Source organism: Pristis pectinata, chromosome 31, assembly GCF_009764475.1.
Source record: "Pristis pectinata isolate sPriPec2 chromosome 31, sPriPec2.1.pri, whole genome shotgun sequence".
Taxonomy (NCBI): Eukaryota; Metazoa; Chordata; class Chondrichthyes; order Rhinopristiformes; family Pristidae; genus Pristis; species Pristis pectinata.
The window spans coordinates 8,309,681-8,329,910 of NC_067435.1; the positions used below are offsets into that span (position 1 = coordinate 8,309,681).

At 41.0% G+C, this 20,230-nt stretch overlaps 1 protein-coding gene across 1 annotated transcript in view; it reads right to left on the reverse strand.

Moving 5' to 3' along the window:
• Positions 1-20,230, reverse strand: part of LOC127585095 (complement C3-like) — a 91,421-nt gene that overhangs the window by 23,121 nt on the left and 48,070 nt on the right. Inside the window, exons 21-28 of the mRNA XM_052042288.1 lie at positions 19,090-19,302; positions 18,428-18,482; positions 14,922-15,008; positions 11,156-11,359; positions 6,549-6,624; positions 5,780-5,939; positions 1,963-2,058; positions 1,070-1,220 (exon numbers count right to left, since the gene is read on the reverse strand). Of these exons, the coding sequence (XP_051898248.1) occupies positions 1,070-1,220; positions 1,963-2,058; positions 5,780-5,939; positions 6,549-6,624; positions 11,156-11,359; positions 14,922-15,008; positions 18,428-18,482; positions 19,090-19,302 (1,042 nt within the window). The remainder of the gene's footprint in view (positions 1-1,069; positions 1,221-1,962; positions 2,059-5,779; positions 5,940-6,548; positions 6,625-11,155; positions 11,360-14,921; positions 15,009-18,427; positions 18,483-19,089; positions 19,303-20,230) is intronic.

Sequence of the window (20,230 nt, forward strand, 5' to 3'; positions counted from 1 at the left end):
AGCTGCCAACAAAAAGTGTTTATCCTCTATGTCTAATGTGTCTAGATCTCTCTTCCAAGTACATTTAGCATCATAAAGAAGAACTTGAAGAGAAGTACATATTCTTGTTATCACACAGGAGGAAGCAGCCATGCTCAATGAGTGCACTGAGATCACTTTGTTTTGTCAAACCTGAGGCTTGTCAGGCAGTGAATAGAATGTGTATCTTGTGCACAATTACTGAAGACAGGGATCAAAATTCAGCTTCTCAATCCCTAACCATTAGCACAATGGTTTGGGATTGAGAAGGAAGGTCTTGCATATGAACAGAAAATATTCCAAAGTAAGAAATCCACATTAAAAAACAGGAAATGATGGAAATGCTCATGTCCATTCAGCTCACAAGCACGACTCTGAGCTTTCAACTGTCTACCGCCTTCATTGTCCGTCTCATTCTGTGACATTCCCACTGTGCTGCCCTGGACCCTATGACTATCTGTGACATTCGCACTCTGATCTCTTTAACCTGGGCCTCCTATTCTGTATCCATGAAACATCACCTCGTCTTCTCAGGAACATTACAGCCTTCCGCACTGTCTTAACACTTAAGATAATATTTCTGCTGTTCCTTTTATACCTTCATTAAACTCATATTTTATTTCTCTGCTTGTCCTATGACTGGCCTTTCGTGTTTGCAGCATGATCTCTTTTGCCATTCTCCATCCTGACTCTCACCCAGTCACAGAGATTCCCTCCTTTTTTCCTTGCCTCAAAATCCTGAGACACAACCGTGCTTCAACAGGTTACTTTTCTCACATTCTCCATGAAAAATTATCATCCACAAACATCAACTCTGCTTCGCTCTCTCTGCAGATGCTCAGTGAGCAGCTGAATGTTTCCAGCATTTTCTGTTTTCATTTCAGATTTCAAACAGCTGCAGCATTTTATCTTTGTGTGTGCAGCACTTGTGGTTTTCATCAGCTGCAACATCTCACTCACTCCTCTCATGAGTTTCACTGAATGTGCTGACATGGCAGGAAAGTTATGAAGTTGGGCAAAGCGTGTGGGCACAGCAACTAATCAGACTTACCTGGTGAAGCAAATTTCATGACAACATCCTCCTTGTTTATACCCAACAGTGAAAGGGCATAGGCTGAAAGTACTGCACTGTACGATCTCTCAAGGCCATCTATGTGCCGTTCCAGGTAATCTGCTGCTTTCTTGATACTGTTTTCATAACTCTGATGTTAGGAAATGACACTTACATTAAACTCTGGACAGACATATCATTATGTGCACATGACCAGCTTGTTAAATATGTATTCACATCAGCAATACATATTATATGGAAAAATCAGTTTTTTTGTGTCAATCCATGTACAATAACTGGGGTTGAGCAGCAATACAGAACAGTTTGTGCTGTGTGACATTTAAAGATGTTCTATCACTTGAAGGAAGGAAAATTTTAAAAGTTCCCACATCATCAGTGGCCAAATCACATACACTTATCCCAACCCCATGTTTAACCAACCCAAGCTACGGGTCCTCACACTCTGCTTGATGCCCCTCACCTTGACACAGCCTCCAATTCTGGCCACATGTTCAAACCTCTTACTTCAGTGGAGGATTGGTTGATGGTTGTATCAACATCCACCTTGTGAATTCAGACAAAGTCTCAGCCTGTCTGTTATTTGTGGGTGTTTGCTGATGGAACTGTATTTTAGTTCTTGCCTCAGAATAAAATAAAAATCCAAATGCAGTCTTAATAAACCTCACATGACTGAGTCTCCTTGAGGGCTTTGATCTGCCTTTCATAGGCTCATCATTTTACAGCTTTGAAGTGCTGTCATGAAGTGCAACAGTTAACTTCTTACAGTCTTTGATGATGTTGATTGAAAGTAAATACTGGCTTGCACTCTCCTGCTCTTCTTTGAAATAATTCATGCACTAGGTATCTTATAATATAAAATAAAAATGATTTACCGTAACATAATGAGAGCAATAACTTTTAGCTTCAATTAGTGCTATCAGCACAAATGCAGTCAACGGCACGTTGCCTTGTGATTGACTGATTCCTCCCTGAAGAAAATCAACACATGAAAAATATACCTTGAATACACAAGATTTGAACAATACCTGAATTAAGACAAATATTACGTTTAATTAAACCAGTGATTTAATTGCTGTTCAAATGACAATGGCCTAAAATAATCTCAGCAAAAAATATGAATTGCCAAATCAAGATTGGATGATGATGCTATATTTAAACAATGAAACAACAAATGAAACAATGGGCACTGAGTCTGTCTCTGTGGCTTTGAAGGGAAGGTGGGGGGGGGGGCTGGAATGAGGCAAGCGGTAGTGACAGGGGATTCATTGGTCAGAGAGCAGGCAGGAGGTTCTGTGGACAAGAATGAGACTGTCAGATGGTATGTTGCCTCCCAGGTGCCAGGATAAGAGATGGTTTGGATTGAGTCTGTAGCATTCTTAAGGGGGAGGGTGAGCAGCCAGATGTCGTGACACACATTGGTACCAATGACCTAGGCAGGAAAAGTGATGAGGTCCTAAAAAGTGAGTCAGGGAGTTAGGTGCTAAGTTCAAAGACAGGACATCCAGGATGGTGATCTCAACACTGCTACCTGTGCCACGTGCTAGCGAGGCAAGAAATAGGAAGATAATGCAGTTTAACACGTGGCTAAGCAGATGGTGCAGAAGGGAGAGCTTCAGATTTTTAGATCATTGGGCCCTCTTCCAGCGCAGGTGGGATCTGTACAAACAGGACAGTTTGCACCTGAACTGGAGGGGGAGCAATATGCTTGCGGGAAGGTTTGCTAGTGTTGCTCGGGGGGTGGGTCTATAAACTAGAGTTGCAAGAGGGTGGGAACCAGAGTGGTAGGGCGTGGGGAAAGTAGATGTTAAGACCATGAAAATTAAAGGTTAAGCATGGTGGGACTAATGTTCTGAGAAGCGTCTATTTCAATGCAAGGAGTATTGCAGGTAAGGCAGATGAACAGAGCATGGATCTGTACATGGAATTCTGATGTTGAAGCCATTAGTGAGTCTTGGTTGCAGGAGGGGCAGAACTGACAGCTCAATGTTCCGGGGTTCCATAGTTTTAGACATGATAGAGGGGGAGGTATTAAAGGGGGAGAAGAGGCATTAAAGTGGGAGGGGAAGCACTATTCATCAGGGAAAATGTCATGGCAGGGCTCAGAGAGGACATGCTGGAGGGGTTGACTACCGAGGCAATTTGGGTGGAATTGAGAAATAAAAAAGGGATCGCCACGTTAATGGGACTATATTATAGAGCTCCCAATAGTCAGCAGGATTTAGAGGTGCAAATTTGTCAACAGATTGCAGACAGTTGTAGGAAGTATAAAGTTGTGATCGTAGGTGATTTTAACTTTCCACATATTGACTGGAACTCCCACATTGTAAAAGGACTGGATGGGATAGAGTTTGTCAGATGTGTTCAGGAAAGTTTTTTTAATCAATATGTAGATGTCCCAACTAGAGAGAGTGTGATACTGGATCTCCTTTTATAAATGAGACAGGGCAGATGACAGAAGTGAGTGCAGGGGAACACTTTGGATCTAGTTATCATAATTCCATTAGTTTCAAGACAATTATGAGAAGGATAGGATCGGTCCAAGGGTTAAAATTCTAAACTGGAGTAAGGCCAGTTTTGAAGGCATCAGAAGGGACCTGGCAGGCGTGCATTGGGATAGGCTGTTTTCCTGCAAAGAGCTGCTTGAAAAGTGGGAGGCCTGCAAAAGTGAAATATTGAGAGTACAGATTTTGTATGTCCATGTTAGCATAAAAGGCAAGGCTAAAAGGTTTAGGGAACCTTGATTATCAAGGGATATTGAGGCCCTGGTAAAGAAAAAGGAGGCGCATATCAGGTATAGGCAGTTAGGATCAAATGAGAGACTTGAGGAGGATAAGAAATGCAAGAGAACACTTAAGAGAGAAGTCAGGAGGGCTAAAAGAGGACATGAGGCTGCTCTGGCAGACAGGATGAAAGAGAATCCCAAGGGTTTCTGCAGCTATATTAAGAGCAAAAGGAAAGTAAGGGACAAAATTGGTCCTCTTGAAGATCAGCGTGATCATCTATGTGTGGAGCCAAAAGAGATGGGAAGATCTTAAGTGAATTTTTTGCATTTGTATTTACTTGAGAGCTAGACATAGAATCTACAGACCTCAGGCAAAAGAGTGGTGAGGTCATGGACCATATCCGGATTACAGAAGAAGAGGTGTTGGCTGTCTCGAGGCGAATTAGGGTGGATAAATCCCCAGGTCCTGACCAGTGTCCCCTCGGACCTTGTGGAAGGCTGGGGATTTATCCACCCTAATTGCTGGGGCCCTGGCAGAGATATTTAGAACATCCATTGCCACGGGGGAGGTGCTGGAGGACTGGAGGATACCGATTGTCGTTCCATTGCTCAAGAAAGGCTCTAAGAATAAGCCAGGAAATTATAAACCAGTGAGCCTGATGTCAGTCATGGGTAAATTATTGGAAGGTATCCTGAGGGACAGGATACATAAGTATTTGGATAGACAGGGCCTAATTAGGGATAGTCAACATGGCTATGTGCGTGGCAGGTCATGTCTAACCAACCTTCTGGAGTTTTTCAAGGACGTTACCAGGAAGGTTGATCAAGGGAATGTGGTGGACGTTTTCTACGTGGACATTAGCAAGGCCTTTGACAAAGTCCCACATGGGAGGCTGATCGAGAACGTGAAGTTGCTTGGCATTCAGGATGAAGTAGTCATTTGGATTCAATGCTGGCTTAGCGGGAGAAGCCAGAGAGTGGAAGAAGATGGTTGTCTCTCTGACTGGAGATCTGTGACTAGTGGTGTGCCCCAGGGATTGGTGCTAGGCCCGTTGTTGTTTATCATCTATATTAATGATTTAGATGATAATGCGGTAAACTAAATCAGCAAATTTGCAGGTGACACCAAGATTAGGGGCATAATGGACAGCAAGGAAGCCTATTAAAGCTTGAAAAATGATCTAGACCAGCTGGGAAAATGGGCTTGAAAATGGCAGAAGAAATTTAATGCAGACAAGTGTGAGGTGATGCACTTTGGGAGGACCAGATAGGGTAAGACTTACACGGTGAATGGTAGGGCTCAGGGGTGTGTGGTAGAACAAAGGGGCCTGGGAATACAGATGCATAATTCCTTGAAGGTGGCATCACAGGTAGATAGGGCCATAAAGAGAGCTTTTGGCACATTGGCCTTCATAAATCAGGGCATTGAGTACAGGAGTTGGGATGTTATGTTGAAGTTGTATAAGATCTTGATGAGGCCAAACTTAGAATATTGTGTGCAGTTCTGGTCACCTACCTACAGGAAAGATATCAATAAGCTTGAAAGAGTGCAAAGGAAATTTACACAGATGTTGCTGGGACTTGAGGACTTGAGTTATAGGGAAAGGCTGAACAAGTTATGACTTTATTCCTAGGAGCTCAGGACAATGAGGGGTGATCTTACAGAGGTATACAAAATTATGAGGGGTATGGACAGGGTGAATGCATGCAGGCTTTTTCCCCTCATCTTGGGTGAGACTAGAACTAGAGGTCACAGGTTTAGGGTGAAAGGTGAAATGTTAAAGGGTCATCTGATGGGGAACAACTTCACTTAGAGGGTGGGTGCGAGCGTGAAATAAATGGGAAGTTGTCTGACTTTTCAGTGTTGCCACAGTGTCACTGGTCTGAATATCCTTTTTTTCTGTTGCATTATCTTCCAGTTCTGTTTTTCACAAAGTGGCAAAGTGTAAAAATGGCATTTTACTTACAGTCATCGATCCCGCCATCACTGGAGCATCCTCCTTGAAATGACCATCAGGTTTCTGTTTGTTTAATATCAGCCACTTTACAGCTCCACAGAGTACATTTGCCTCAACTGTGATCAAGTTATGTGCCATTGCAAACACCTTAACCACATAGGCAGTCAACCTACATTGAAAGAAATGCAACATAAATTTATTTGATAAAAATCCCAGGGTAGGAATTTATCCTTCATTGTAAACTCTAACCTAATATCTTCTAAATATGTGCATTAAAACCCTGGTCCAGAAATGGAAATAGGATCTCTTACTGTACCACCTGCCTGGCACATGTAAGTAATGAGAAATTTAGAACATGAAAGATGACAAACATAATGAAATGACAAAATATTAAAAATAACCAAATGAAAAAAAAAGTCAAGCATTGAGACTTCATCAACACCACTGTGGATGTTGATTCATTCTTGTTACCCTTTGGCAACCAACTGTTATTTTCAAAGGACAATCCATAATTTTATCCAAGTGGAATTGGTTCACAGCACTTAAAACATATTTCTTAAAAGATTCATTCTTCATGTTTAGTGTCGGAGAATTTTGAGCCAATTTTACGCATTTTATACAACTGGCAAAGCATTCTCTGAACAAACATCATTTGAATGGGCATTTTATTCCTAAGTGGCATCAGTAATTTACTAAGGTACTTCATAGAACGACATTCTGAAAATTCAGCTCATACCCGGATAGGAAAGGGAACATTTAAAAGTCAGTTTGAACGTACCATGTGCTGGATGGTCGACTTAAAAATGCTGCAAAAGAACCATCCTCCTTGCGATACGCCAGTTCTTGGACATAACCTGAGTTAAATAAAACAAAAATCTACAAATTCTGGAAATCCCAAACAGAGAAACAAAATGCTGAGAAAACATGTGTCTAGAAATTTAGACAAGTACCACTGTTTTTATATGCACTGTGTTTATGAAAATGGAACTTTTTGCCAAAGCAAAAGGTAATTACATGCTCCTTCATGCTGAATTACACCATACTGACAATTTGACTTTTCATTTAAGCTCTCAAATCACGTTTGCATTGAAGATGCGATTTCTGACCCAGAAGCGAGTCTAAAGTCATCAGTTGTTGTGTCATAGGTTTCCTCAACACGACTGCAGTGATATTAACATTCGGACTCAGGAGCAGGCTAACCAACACACCCTTTACTCAATGTGTGAGCACAACATTGTATCAGGGTTCTGGCATGAGATATGTTCCACTTCTATACCCACATTATACTGCATCCCCTCCAAGAGGAAATAGAACTATACCTTCATTAAACTATTTACATATTGAAACTATACAGTTAATTGTATGTACATATTTACGGTAATACCTTGTCTGCTGACATCACCTCAGCTGCACAGATACATTTGTCACCTTTGAAGTATCCACATCCGGTGCTGGTGATCTTCATGGACCATCTCCTCCTGCAGCCCATGTTATGAGTCTCAACTGGATCCTAATTTGTATCCTGCCCTGCAATTACTGTAATTATCCTTCACCCCAACACCTTGATCATTGTGAACTACATGTTCTCAATCTTCACTTTTTTAACTGTCACCTACTTTCGCTTTGTAGTTCCTGTTTGCCAATATAATCTTTCCCCTTTCCTACCTTGAAAATCTTTGATGACCCGGTGGTCACAATAATCTCTGCAGTCTCATCATCCTCTTAAATTGTGTCTGGTAAGGACTCCATTCCATTCTCTCATCTGACGATGAGACGTTCTGCTGAAGTGCCTCTGTAATGTCTTCCTTCTTCTTGAACCATGGCTTCCCTTCTATCATAGAGCCCTTGATGACATCTCATCTATTTCCCACTCCTTTGCTCTCATCCCGTCTCATCCTGAACTCAGCAAGAACAGTTCCCCTGGTCTTTACCTTCTATCCCATCAGCCTCTGCAATCAACAGATTGTCCTTTGCAATTCCTGCCACTTCCAACAAGATTCTACAAACAGCTAGACTCTCCTTCCACTCAGCTTCGAAAAGGATCGCTCCCTTGGTGTCTCCATGATCCACTCTTCTGTCCCCACCAATCTCTCCACATCTCACATCACTTACCCATGCACTGCAGGAGATGCAACACCTACCCTTTCTCCTCTTCCCTTCCCACCATCCAGAGACCCAAACAATCTTTCCAAGTGAAGCAGCAATCCACTTGTACTTCTTCTAATTTAGCGTGCTGCACTCTGGGTTCACAATGTGGTCACTTCTACAATGCAGAAAGCCAAATACAGATTAAGTGATCACTTGTGGAGCATTCAGCCCACAGGAGTGCCCCTAACACCTCTGGTTCCCTGCCACTTAAATTAACCATCCCACTCGCACTCTGACCTTTCTATCTGTGGCCTCCTACAGTGTTACAATGAGGCCCAAAGCAAGCATGAGGAACAACACTTCATAGTCCAACCGGGCATGTTGCAGCCTTCTAGACTCAACATTGAATCCTCCCACTCGAGTTTCATTTTTCCTTTTGTCTCTGTCAAAACTGGCCAGTTCTTCCTGTCATCATTTGGATTAGTTATTCTCATTCCATTCATGTAATCTGGCCTGCTGGGGATGTCCTTCAGTCTCACCATTTACAACACGTTACACACACAAAGAAGCTTAATGTGCTGGTAAGTGCCCCCAATAACCCATTTACTCACCAATAACCCACCCCATCTGAGATATTCCCTTTGTTCTTCCCATGACTCACACCCACAACCATCCCTCTCCCCAAGCCAAGACTCCAACCCAACCACCACTAATCAACCCTTCATGACTCCTCCCAGAGATGGAACAATAGCCCTTCAATGACTTGTTATTTCCCTCTGCACACTCTAGAATGGCACAGTGTGCAAAGGTAAGGCCAGACCATTTGTAAGTCCCATTCAGCATTGGGCAACAGCCTGGGCATTAGGAGGAGTTCCCAATTGTTTTTTTGCTGTGGGCCCAGGACCAATAAAATTTATTGGCTGGTTTTACCTGGATACGGGGAATTCAACTTACATCAGTCTGTCAGAAATTAGGAGAGATATGGCCTGGTCATAATCTGACATTAGGATGCAAAGAATATGAAAGTCAATATAATAAATTCTGAGACTTTATAAAAGCAAGAAATGTGAACTACCTAAGAAGCAGCGTACAGGTTTGGAGATTGCATAAGGAGCAAGTGGTTTCAGGACTTCTGACAGGCTTTGTCTCTCATTTTTCAGTACTTTCCCTCAGGTAAGGTTAGGTTTCAGTATAAGAGGCCACAGAAGATATCAATGAGAAATGTCTTTATTTGGAGGGTTTTGAAATTCTCTGCCCCCAAGATGGTGAAAATCCTGAAACCGAGCATAGTTATTGTGTGCCTGCAGAGGCACATTCATTTCTGTGCCACAGAAACTCAGTTGCAGAATGTAGAATTGTAGAAAGTATAATCGAAAAAGAACTCAAAGAACATTACAGAGGGATAGGCCAGAAAATCTCTCAAGCCTACTCTGCCAATCATTAAGAATGGCAGTAAATTTACAATGTAGTAGATGGCCATTTGGCTCTGGTGACTACAATTGTTGAAAAAGACATCTTCAACCAAATCCCACCTTCCAGGACTTGGAGCTCAGCTTTGCTGCTTACAGCTCTTCAACTACACATTTTGTACTGTCTAATTGGGTTATAAGGTTTCTGCCTCTATTGCTCTTTCAGGTGTGAAATGAAAAAAATCATAATCACTCTGGCCCTTCTATCAATTATTCTAAATCAATACTTCCTGGGTTTTGACCTCTCTTGTAGAGAAACTGGTCCTTCCTAATTAGATTGGGTTCTCATAACTTTACACACCTCAGTTAAGTATTCACTCAGCCTCCTCGTTCCAAAGAAAACAACCTACCTTAACCAATCTTTTAATTAGCTATATTTTTCGGTGCTGCAATATCTTTAAAATATCCCCTGCAGTTCAATCACAAAGTTCCTGGAATACAGTGACTGGGACTGTATGCTATCTTTAAAATATGGTATCAGTGTTACATAAAGTTCTTGCACACCCTCTCTGCCCTTATATCCTATGTTTTAGTTAATAAAGGCTGCACCCCATATTTAACCACAATGATCTGTTACCTTTAAAGATTTGTGCATTTCCTCCTTGCTGACAATGTACATGCTACATTTTGCAGAATTTTCCCCAACATTTAGATTTAGATCATTAATATATTATTGCAAAAGCAAGGGACTGATACTGTAAGCTCTGGAACTTCACTGTCAACCATGACATTTTGCTTCTTGATAACTTTGGATCCAATTTGTCATTCTCCGCTGGATCCTGACTGATTTTTCCTTTTTTGGCCAGTCTGCCATGTAGGATTGAAGCTGATCCTAAACCTCATCAAATTCCTTGATTAGTCCTGACATCCCTTCATTTCCTTAATGTCCAAATACCTTTCGGTCTCAGCCTTTGGTGAATCGTGTTACGGACTCAGTGAAAGTCCCTTTAAGATAGAGAGTGTGTGTGTTTGTGTGTGTGGCGTGCTTACATCAATAGAAGATAAAGGACATAATGACGTTGTTGAAGAGGTCAGAAGAAGAAGAAGGAGAGAGAGAGAGAGAACACCAGCCTGCTTGTTTTCTCTATCGATGGATGAGAAACAATAACTGTGTTTGCCACTGAAATCCATGTATGGAAGTTGGAAGTAATCCGGTGGAGTTCACTTTGTTGCTGACCTGTAGAAGGAAACAGGTATTTGTGTGTGGACGACCACGGTTCGGATGCATTTCGAGGTGAGGAAGTCACTACCGAGTAAACACTGAAGTGTCGTTTGGGGTTCCATCATGGAACATTTGGATTTCATATTTACTCTCCCTATGTTCTCTACATCTACGTCTTATCTTCTGACAACGGTGGTTGTTGAAGAAGCCCTTGCTCATGTTTCACCTTATGGCTTGCAGAACTGAACTTTAAGAACCATTCCGGAACTTGGAGTTTGGGACTTTGCCACACACACACACACGAAGAGTTTAGTTTTGGGGTTAACGTTCGAGGTTTAACATTTTTGAATTCTAACATACTAACATTTTTACTTTTATTTTACGTATTATCATAAGTAGTAATTAATAAAATAGTTTTTAACACTAAATCATGCTCAGTGTGTTTCTTTTGTTGCTGGTTCGTGACAATCCACATGACCACCATCTATTGCTTTTATCAACATTTAAGATGAAGCATTGTTGCCCTGACGCACAACGTAACCTCCAGTATGAAGCTCGAAACGAACATCTGTGGTCATACATCAACTTTCAAACTGTTTACATACCATTTCTTTCAAAAATGCTTTTCACATTAAACAATGTACATAAAACAGAGGTGCTGTGTACCTTGTTGAATATTCTTCACTGCAGTTTCTCTGAGGTTCACTCCCAACTTTGTCCACTGATTGGTTTTGTCCAGGTACGTTGTAACAATCAGCACTGGGGTCATTGACGCCAGGTTCTGCTCACCACATCCAGTCGGTACTCTGATTAGATGTTTCAGATTCGCTGCTTCGATGACATTTTCAATTGTTTCAGCCAAAAGATTTCCTGTTTTATTGATAAAATAAAGAGTATCCTGTCAAATATCCAAATATATACATACAAGGCTAGATATAATTGATGGAGTATCACCAAATCTCAAAAGCAATTCCATGCATTTACACATAGAAATCTAATCTCTTTCATTCTCTTGGAAATAAATTTTTGAGGAAGCAACTTGAAAGTTACTCCAGTTTTATGCGGTGGATCATTGTGATGAGGAAGGCATTGCTCAAGAGTATTCAAAAGAGAACAGCTGAAGGGAAAAGTATAGAGGCAATGTGTAAAAGCAGGGAGATTAAGGTTAATTGGATAGCTCTGTCTAGGACGCAGCACAAAGACAATGGGCCAAAAATCTCCATCTGTACTGTACCATTCTGTAATTCCACAATCCATACATTTTCTAAAAGAATAAGATACAACAAAATGTTAATGAATCTTTGAGAAACTCTTTCCTTCAGCAGGATAATAAAAATGATTTTTTTTAAGTAGGTAGGCCGCTTTTAATAAGATTATGATTGTTAACATCTCCATTTGCACTCTTGTTATAGAGTGTTGCATAAGAGGTGGTAATTTGGAGCAAGAGATTCCCCATCAGTCTCAAATATCTGTCCTTCTCTTAAAGTTCTTGTTGAATCTGTTTCTAGCACCTGTCAGGTGATATTGATTCCTGAAGAAAACCAAAACATACTAAGATTTGTAACAAAGAGAAATTTACTTTATTTCAAGTAAATAAATACATGAAACTCAGGATGACAAGAATTTGCAGACTGATTTGTTTGCTGCTTTCATGGAGACTATGCAAGAAATCTCTGGAAAAATATAAAGCAACAAACCAAATCACATGGCCATGTTGATCACTGCAATGGTGTTTACAAGGTCATATGTCTGTTTACAAAAGCAGTGTGTTACAGATCACAAAAGTTGCAGCGATAAAAAACATATCTTGGCCCGCCAGACTGTCCTCTGATTACGCACCCCCAAAAGCTTTCTACTGATCAAACTCTGATTTCTTTCTGTACTTTGTGAACAGAATTTTCTTATCAAAAAGAACAGAGAACTGAATGAAGATGTGAAGGGAAATAGAAATTAATGAGCAGGCATGTTAGTGTTGAGGTTAGTGTAACACTATTGCAGTGCCAGCGACCCAGGTTCAATTCCGGTTGCTGTCTGTAAGGAGTTTGTACATTCTCCCCGTGATTGCATGGGTTTCCTCCGGGTGCTCCGGTTTCCTCCCACCTTCCAAAGATATACTGGTTAGGAAATTGTGAGCATGTTATATTGGCGCCGAAAGCATGGCCACACTTGCGGGCTACCCCCAGGGCATTTGACGCAAACGTGCATTTCACTGTGTGTTTCGATGTACATGTGACTAATAAAGAAATCTTGAATGGCTGGGTCATAGGAGGTGTCCCCGGCGTTGTGTCTGTGGAGATTGTATGTTCTCCCTGTGACCATATGGGTTTTCCCTGGGTGCTTCATTTTGCTCCCACGTCCTAAAGATATGCGAGTTGGAGGGTTAATTGGCGACTGTAAGTTGCCCCCAGTGTGTACATAGGTTGCGGAATTATAGGGAACGTGGCAAGAATAAGTTAAGTAAAACACTACTGGGGGAAAGGGATTGCTCTGTGAGCCAGCATGGATTCTCTGTGCTGAAATGATGTCCTTCTATCTCATAAGATAACGTGGAAAATCTCTGTTTTCATTAAAGCTTTAGCAAAACAATCTAAAATATTAGCCAGGCCAAAGCTGGTGTACAGATCAGGACATCACAACGTCCATACTGATGTACTTCATAAGCACATAACTTAAATAAAATTACTTCAGAAATTTGCAGAAGTACCCAGAAACTGGTTGCCTTTTGAAGAGAAGTGAATCATTTGTATAGTGTAAAATGAAGGGCCTGAATTGTGCTGTAGTTTTTCTATGTTCCTAAGATGCCCATTAGTGCCTCAAATCTGCCCAACAAAACAAGGATATGTTGAAAGAACACAGTTACATTGAAACAGTCCAGGAAACATCTTGTCAGGTTTTGTCAGTACCTTATAAAGAGTTAGGTATTGACAATTGGCTGGAGAGAAAATGCTCAAAACCTCATAAATCATTGAATCATAGAAACATACAGCACAGAAACAGACCCTTAAACCCCACCTCATCCACACTGCCCATGATGCCTATCTGCGCTCATCCCAGTTACCTGCATTTGGCTCATTTCCCACAACTTGCTTGTTCAACCACCTGTCTAAATGACTTTTAAAACATTGTAACAATATTTACCTCCTCTGGCAGCTCGTTCCAAATATAAACCATCCTGTGCGTGTAAAACTTACCCATTGTGAATTTAAATTTCTCCCCTCTCTCATTAACCCAGTGCCCTCTAGCTTCAGACACCCCTGCCCTGGGAAAAATGATTCCGACTATCTATCCTGTCTGTGTCCCTCGTATTTTTGTAATTTATTAGATCACTCCTTGGCCTCTTACATTGCAGTGAGAAGAAACCAAGCCTATGTAATCCCTCCTTAAAACTACAACCCTCCATTCCTGGCAACATCCTGGTAAATCTCTCCTTCACTCTCTCCATTGCTCCACATCCTTCCTGGATTATGGCAAGCAGAACTGTACTTGATACTCCAAGTGCAATCTAACCAATCTTTGGTACAACTTCAACATGTCCTCCCAACCCTTGTGCTCGAATGCCTCGGCCTATGAAGGCAAGCATACCAAATGCCTTTTTCACTGCCCTATCAACCTGTGATGCCACAAAGGAACTCTAACCCAAGGTCACTCTAAATATCAACACTCCTAAGTGTTCGAAGGTCAGTCAAGTAAAGCGTTAATTGGTAGTTTTCAATCCAAAGCATGAAGTAGAACATTTATTCTTATGAATCATGGATTTACACCACATGGAAACAGGCCCTTCGCCCAAAATTTTGTACGAATTTTGTATCCAATTGACTAGCTCACTCTGGATCCCATGCGATCCAGCCTCCCAGACCAGCCTACCATGCGAGCCCTTGTCAAAGGCCTTGTTACACATGCAATGAATATTTTTCTGAGCGACATACCTGGAATGTATATCCAGGAAATGATTTTCATCATTCTGGGATTTTTCATCTCATAAGAATTCATCTTTACTTGTCTACAAGATAACTACGTGACAGATTTCTAGCCAGAAGGGGAATGGAAGTGAAAAATGTATCCTAATGACCAAAATAGTGATTAAATATATAATTTTAAATTGAGAAGTAGACAGAAGTCACTGAGAGGAGGAAAAGTAAAAGCAGTAAGCTGTTACAGAACCATATTCCAATCAGAATAAAGAGAAAAATGCCAATGTGTGCATCATTTGAGTTTGATGGACAAAAGTTTTAACCTGTGGAATAGCAATCTTGTAAATTTCCTCTCCAACTTTTCATCTCGATTCAAGTGCTGGTCTTATAGTATGTTTGAGATGGAAAGTACAAATTAGGCAACTCTGAATGCTCTAGCATGAACAGATCAGATAAGACTTAGAAATATATTTGTCTCTTCAGTTCTGACAGGACTGGGTCTATCACCACAAACAACTTACCTTGAGCACTGATGAGCATCAATGGTTCTGTATTCGGAACCATGTCATTGGGGGCTTCGATAGAAACATCAAACTTTTGAACTTCACCTAAGTTGAAGGAAGAATATATTTATTTATTCATAATATATTCTCAATACACTGCCATATCCTCCCCAACTCAAACACCATCCAAATTTGAAATGTATACATGTTCTTTCATTGTCAATTTCCAAAATTCTCTACCCTGGAGGGTTGTGGAGGCAAGATGAATGGATGTATTTAAAGAGAAAGAAGACAATTTTCTGAAAGATCAGGGAGTCCAGGACTGTGGGGATTGGCACAGAAGAGGAGATGAAGGTTGGGGCAGATCAGCCATGATGAATGGCGGGGCAGGTTTGACGAGCTGAGTGGCCTCCTGCTACTCCTATTTTCCTGCATTCTTACTATGCTAACTATTTGTTTGTGTGTTTTCTAAGTCTTTTAAAATCACCTTTGTTGTCTTCCTAACGAAGATACCAACCCTCCTGCAGTTTACAGAATTCCAGTACTTTAGTTCATCTCAAGTATTCGCAAGATAACTCAAGTAAGGTAAACTGAAGGTGGTTGAATTTTCTTTTATCCCCTTTGTAATGTAAGATCAGAAATCCCTGGATGAAAGTTGAGAAATGATTTATGACGTTAAAAATGAAGCAGAGGATTTAGACCAAACATGCAGAATCTTGCTTTAACCAGATAACAGTACTGTGTACAGTTCTGGTCTTTACATCATTGAAGGACATAAGGTCATTGGAGAAGATACAAAAATGAGGTATGACGATGAGGGCTGAACTGAGAATATCCATCATTAAAGAAAGTTTGTGCAGACTGTTCCTTTCATTTTGCTCTGGAAAAGAAAGAGTGACCGGAGAGATGGTCAGGAATGTGGATAGGAAGATTCCACTTCTAATAAACTCCAAAAGGGCTACAAATATAAGATCATGATTTGTAAATTCCACAGGGAATACAGCAGAAATATTTCTATTCACTGCAGTGAGAATGTGAAACCGGCTGTTCACAGAGTTACTGCAAACAGGTTAAATGCATGCAATGGAAAGATAAATGAGAGAGAATGACACAGATTACGCTGTTAAGAGTTAATGGGTTACATTGGAGGGTTGGAGGGGGTCTCAGGTGGAGCATGAGCCAAGCAGCAACCAGATGGGCAAAATGGCCTGTTGTTGCAAGAAAATATTTCAGATATTTATTCTAACTGCTTTCCTATTTCTTTTTGATAGCTTTTTACATGACCCTGTTGGAGTATCCACTTTGGTAACGGACTTTCTTCCTGGAATGCTCAATGAATGCTTTAATGCTCTTAGCTTCCAATTTATTTTACTGAAATTTTGATAAACAAAGTGAAGATAAGACTCACCTTTGGTATTCTCAGGGGCTGCCCACCAATCGCTCTAAATATTCCCAACCATACAAACCACCAATAACACCAAGTGTCCTTTTCCAATCAGATTTTCCAGTTTCTTGGTCCAACCACATTCAAAGTGCACAAGGAACACTCTTTGAACAAATGATGATGCAGGAGCTCAGAGCCATTCTGAATTAACGCATTTTATTCACCATCGCCACAGTCAAAAGGGAAGAATTTCATCAAATGTATTTTTGCACCCAGGTCTCTGAGATAAACGGTACCGCATCCTGATCCTTGGAAAACCAGCAAACTTATCACAGTGGATGAGTGTCACATTGCTGCAATGTCTAGGATGAGGAATTCCTCAGTAAAATGCATCAACAATCAAAGTGATCCTTGTCCACATAACACACTGGCTGATATTATCTAATTCCTATTGCTGCTTGGAATAGACTCCACGCCATGCCCACAGAGAAAGACAAGGAGGCAGATCCACATGCACTAGGAGTTACTGTTCCACTGCAGCCAACTTTAATGGAGCACAAAAGCCATCCATGGCCACATCCTTCCTTATGCCTGCAGCCATCCCTCCTTATGCCTGCAAAAAGCGCACCAGCGCATCTACTTCCTCAGGAGGCTAAGGAAGTTTGGCATGTCCCCTTTGGACTATAGAAAGCATCCAATCTGGAAGCATCACGGCTTGGTATGGCAACTGCTCTGCCTGGGTCCGCAAGAATCTGCAGAGGATTGTGGACATAGCTCAACACATCACGGAGACCAGCCTCCCCTCCAGAGACACTGTCTACACTTTTCAATGCTTTGGTAAAGCAGCCAACATAATCAAAAACCCCACCCACCCCAGACATTCTCCCTTCTCCCCCTTTCCATCAGGCAGAAGATACAAAAGCCTGAAAGCACAAACTACCAGTCTCTAGAACAGCTTCTATCCCACTGTTATAAGATTGTTGAATCGTCCCCTAGTGTGATAAAATGGACTCTTGACCTCACAATCTACCTCGTCATGGCCTTGCATCTTATTGTCTGCCTGCTCTGCACTTTCTCTTTAACTACAACAGCTATTCTGCATTCTGTTATTGCTTTCCTTGATTCTACCTCAATGAGCTGTTGTAATGAAATGATCTGTATGGATGGCAGGCAAAACAAAGATTTTCACTGTACCTCGATACATGTGACAATAATAAATTGATAATATTGAAATAAAAATGTGAGAATTTACTTACCCTGTGATTTCTGCATACCTCCAATATTGACCTCACATACCTGAGCCATGCCTTCAACTTCCAAAACTCTGAAATTTCTCAGCACTCCCACAAACTTCACTGCCTTTTTATTTATGTTGTAGGAAGCTCTCTACCTCATGCACCAACACTGATCCACAATGGGGAGGCCAATCACAGATTCGGTGACCAGCTTTGTTCCATTCACAAAAGCTACCTGAGTTGCCAATTCCCTGTCACGTTATGTCATTGTCTCATTCCTGTTAAACTATTTGCTCTTAGTCTTCTACATTTTGCAACCAAGCTCAATGAACATCACACTACAACATAGTCTGAATTAACATTATAGTTTTCTGAACTCGACACTGAGCATTACAATTTCAGATATTTATAATTTCTGGCATCTGTATTTCAGTTTTCCTCCATTTCATCCATATCCATTTGGTAATTTCAGATAATTATTCTGCTGCATGTCTGTTCTCAAATTTTGTAAGGTTGAATCATCACTCCCTTCGTCCTCTAACCCCTCCTGTCTTCCACCCCATTACAGAACATTTCCTTTTGTTCATCCCTTTCATTCCCTCTTTACTCTGCATCTTAAATCCTGCTTCTCTCTAGCTTTTCCTCATGGTCATGAAAGGTTACCGACCTGAACCGTCAACTCCGTTTCTCTCTCCACAGATGCTGCCTGAACATTTGCTGCAGTTCCTGTTTCTAGCTGTTCTGATTAAATTCTTGGTCATTTGCTCTCATATCGTCTTGGTTTCTCAGTGTCAAATGTGGTTTGATAACACTCTGGTAAAGCCTGCTTAAGGAACAATTTAAGTAGAAGATGCTGTTCCTGACAACTGCGTATTATGAGGGTTAGTGACATGGTAGAATCTTACCTTTAGGTTCCAAATTGTGAGTATCCACTGGGAGTTCCACTTTAACTCCTTCTGGCTGTAGAAAGAAACGATACAGTGAGTTTACTAAGGTCTGGTTTCTTCTGGGTTTAGACTGCTTAAGTTATTATAAGAACTTATATAAACATATCATTTGTAAAACTTCTGCACTCTCTGCCACCCTCCATGTAATACACCTTCAATTATAAGTGTGGGAGAACTCAGAATTCACCATCACTTCTGATGAAAGATCTGCTTCAACATCCCCTTCAAAACCATTCACCTCTGCTGCGCAGGACACTGGCAGCAGGCACACAGGTGCACCATTTCCTGCAGGTTCCACATCATCTGACTTAGAAATCTATCACCATTCCTTCATCATCAGTGGCTGGAAATAAATTCACTGCCAGTGAATTAAAACAGGAACCTTGGCAACCGCTGGATTATCCCTCTGCCCAATCGCTACTCCTCAAATCCCTCAAAATATATTCCCAGGAATACTATCAAATGTTCATGTTTGCACCTTTCAAAACCCAGATTCTGAACAATTCGAAGTTCTGTGTCAGCTGTTCAATTCTATTTCAGATGTCTGACTTTAGGTGAAACTGATCTGTTACAATCACTTAAATTCCTGGACCTTGAAAGTTTAATTAAATTGAACTTACCACCACTTGGAGGGGCTTTCTCACTCCGTCATGCACAATTGCAGTCAAAACCGCGGCCTTGACTTCGATCAGTATTTCTCCAACTGTCAATGGAACTACAACATAAGGCACCACGGTGGATGATTTTGCAGGAATAGTGGCTCTAACAAGGTATCGCTTTGTTGGTTTTGCATTGCTGCACAGGTTCTCATTGTAAGGAAACTCCACACGAACCTGGAATTTAAAGAACTAAACTGTAATAGCAGAAAATGTGAAAAATAATCTCATCTCAGTCCTATTATGAGGGAGCACTACGTAATGAAAGACCCTCTTTTCAGATGTGGCATTAAATGAGGTATCATCTGCCCTTGGTAAGGGATTCCTTTGCAATTAATTTGAAGAAATGTAGAATGGTTCTGGGACCAATATTCCTGCTTGAAATATCACCAACATAATTTATCGGGCCATTACCATCTTGCAATTTGTGGAATCTTGCTGTGCACACTGTGCTTTGTGCTTTCTACAATTCACTGGTGACTAAATTTCAAACAGTACATAACTGAGTTGTCCTGAGTGGTGAACAATGCACATGTAATTATATATAACATTATTACATAACAGATAAAAGTTGTGAATATAGCAGCAGTAATGATAGTTTAATGATAGATAATTGATATTAAAAGATAGATTAATTGATAATGATCTCAAGCAAGTAATAAATAAAGTCATCTGATGGAGGTTAATTAGATTGAAATCTGGGGTCAGCAGGCAGTCCTATAAGAAAAGGTTTGTAGATTGGGCTGAGGAATGAAAGATAAGGTTCTGAAGCAGCCTGATAGGGTGGATGATGTGGGGATGTGTCCACTGACTGGAAAAATGGCACAGCCTTGGGATCAGGGGTCCACTCTTTTCACACTACAAAGGAATTACTTCTCTGAAAGACTTGTGTATCTTTGGAATTAGCTAACCTGGGTTCAATGGAAGAGTTCGTTCCAGGCTAAAATAGCTAGATTTTTGGAATGCAATGGAATCAAAGGTCTGGATCAGATAGGGTGGCACAGGGACATAGCTTGTAGAGACGCTGCCTCACACTGCCAGAGACTCAGTATCAATCTTAACATAGGTTGTTGTCTGTGTGGAGTTTGCACATTCTCCCTGCGAT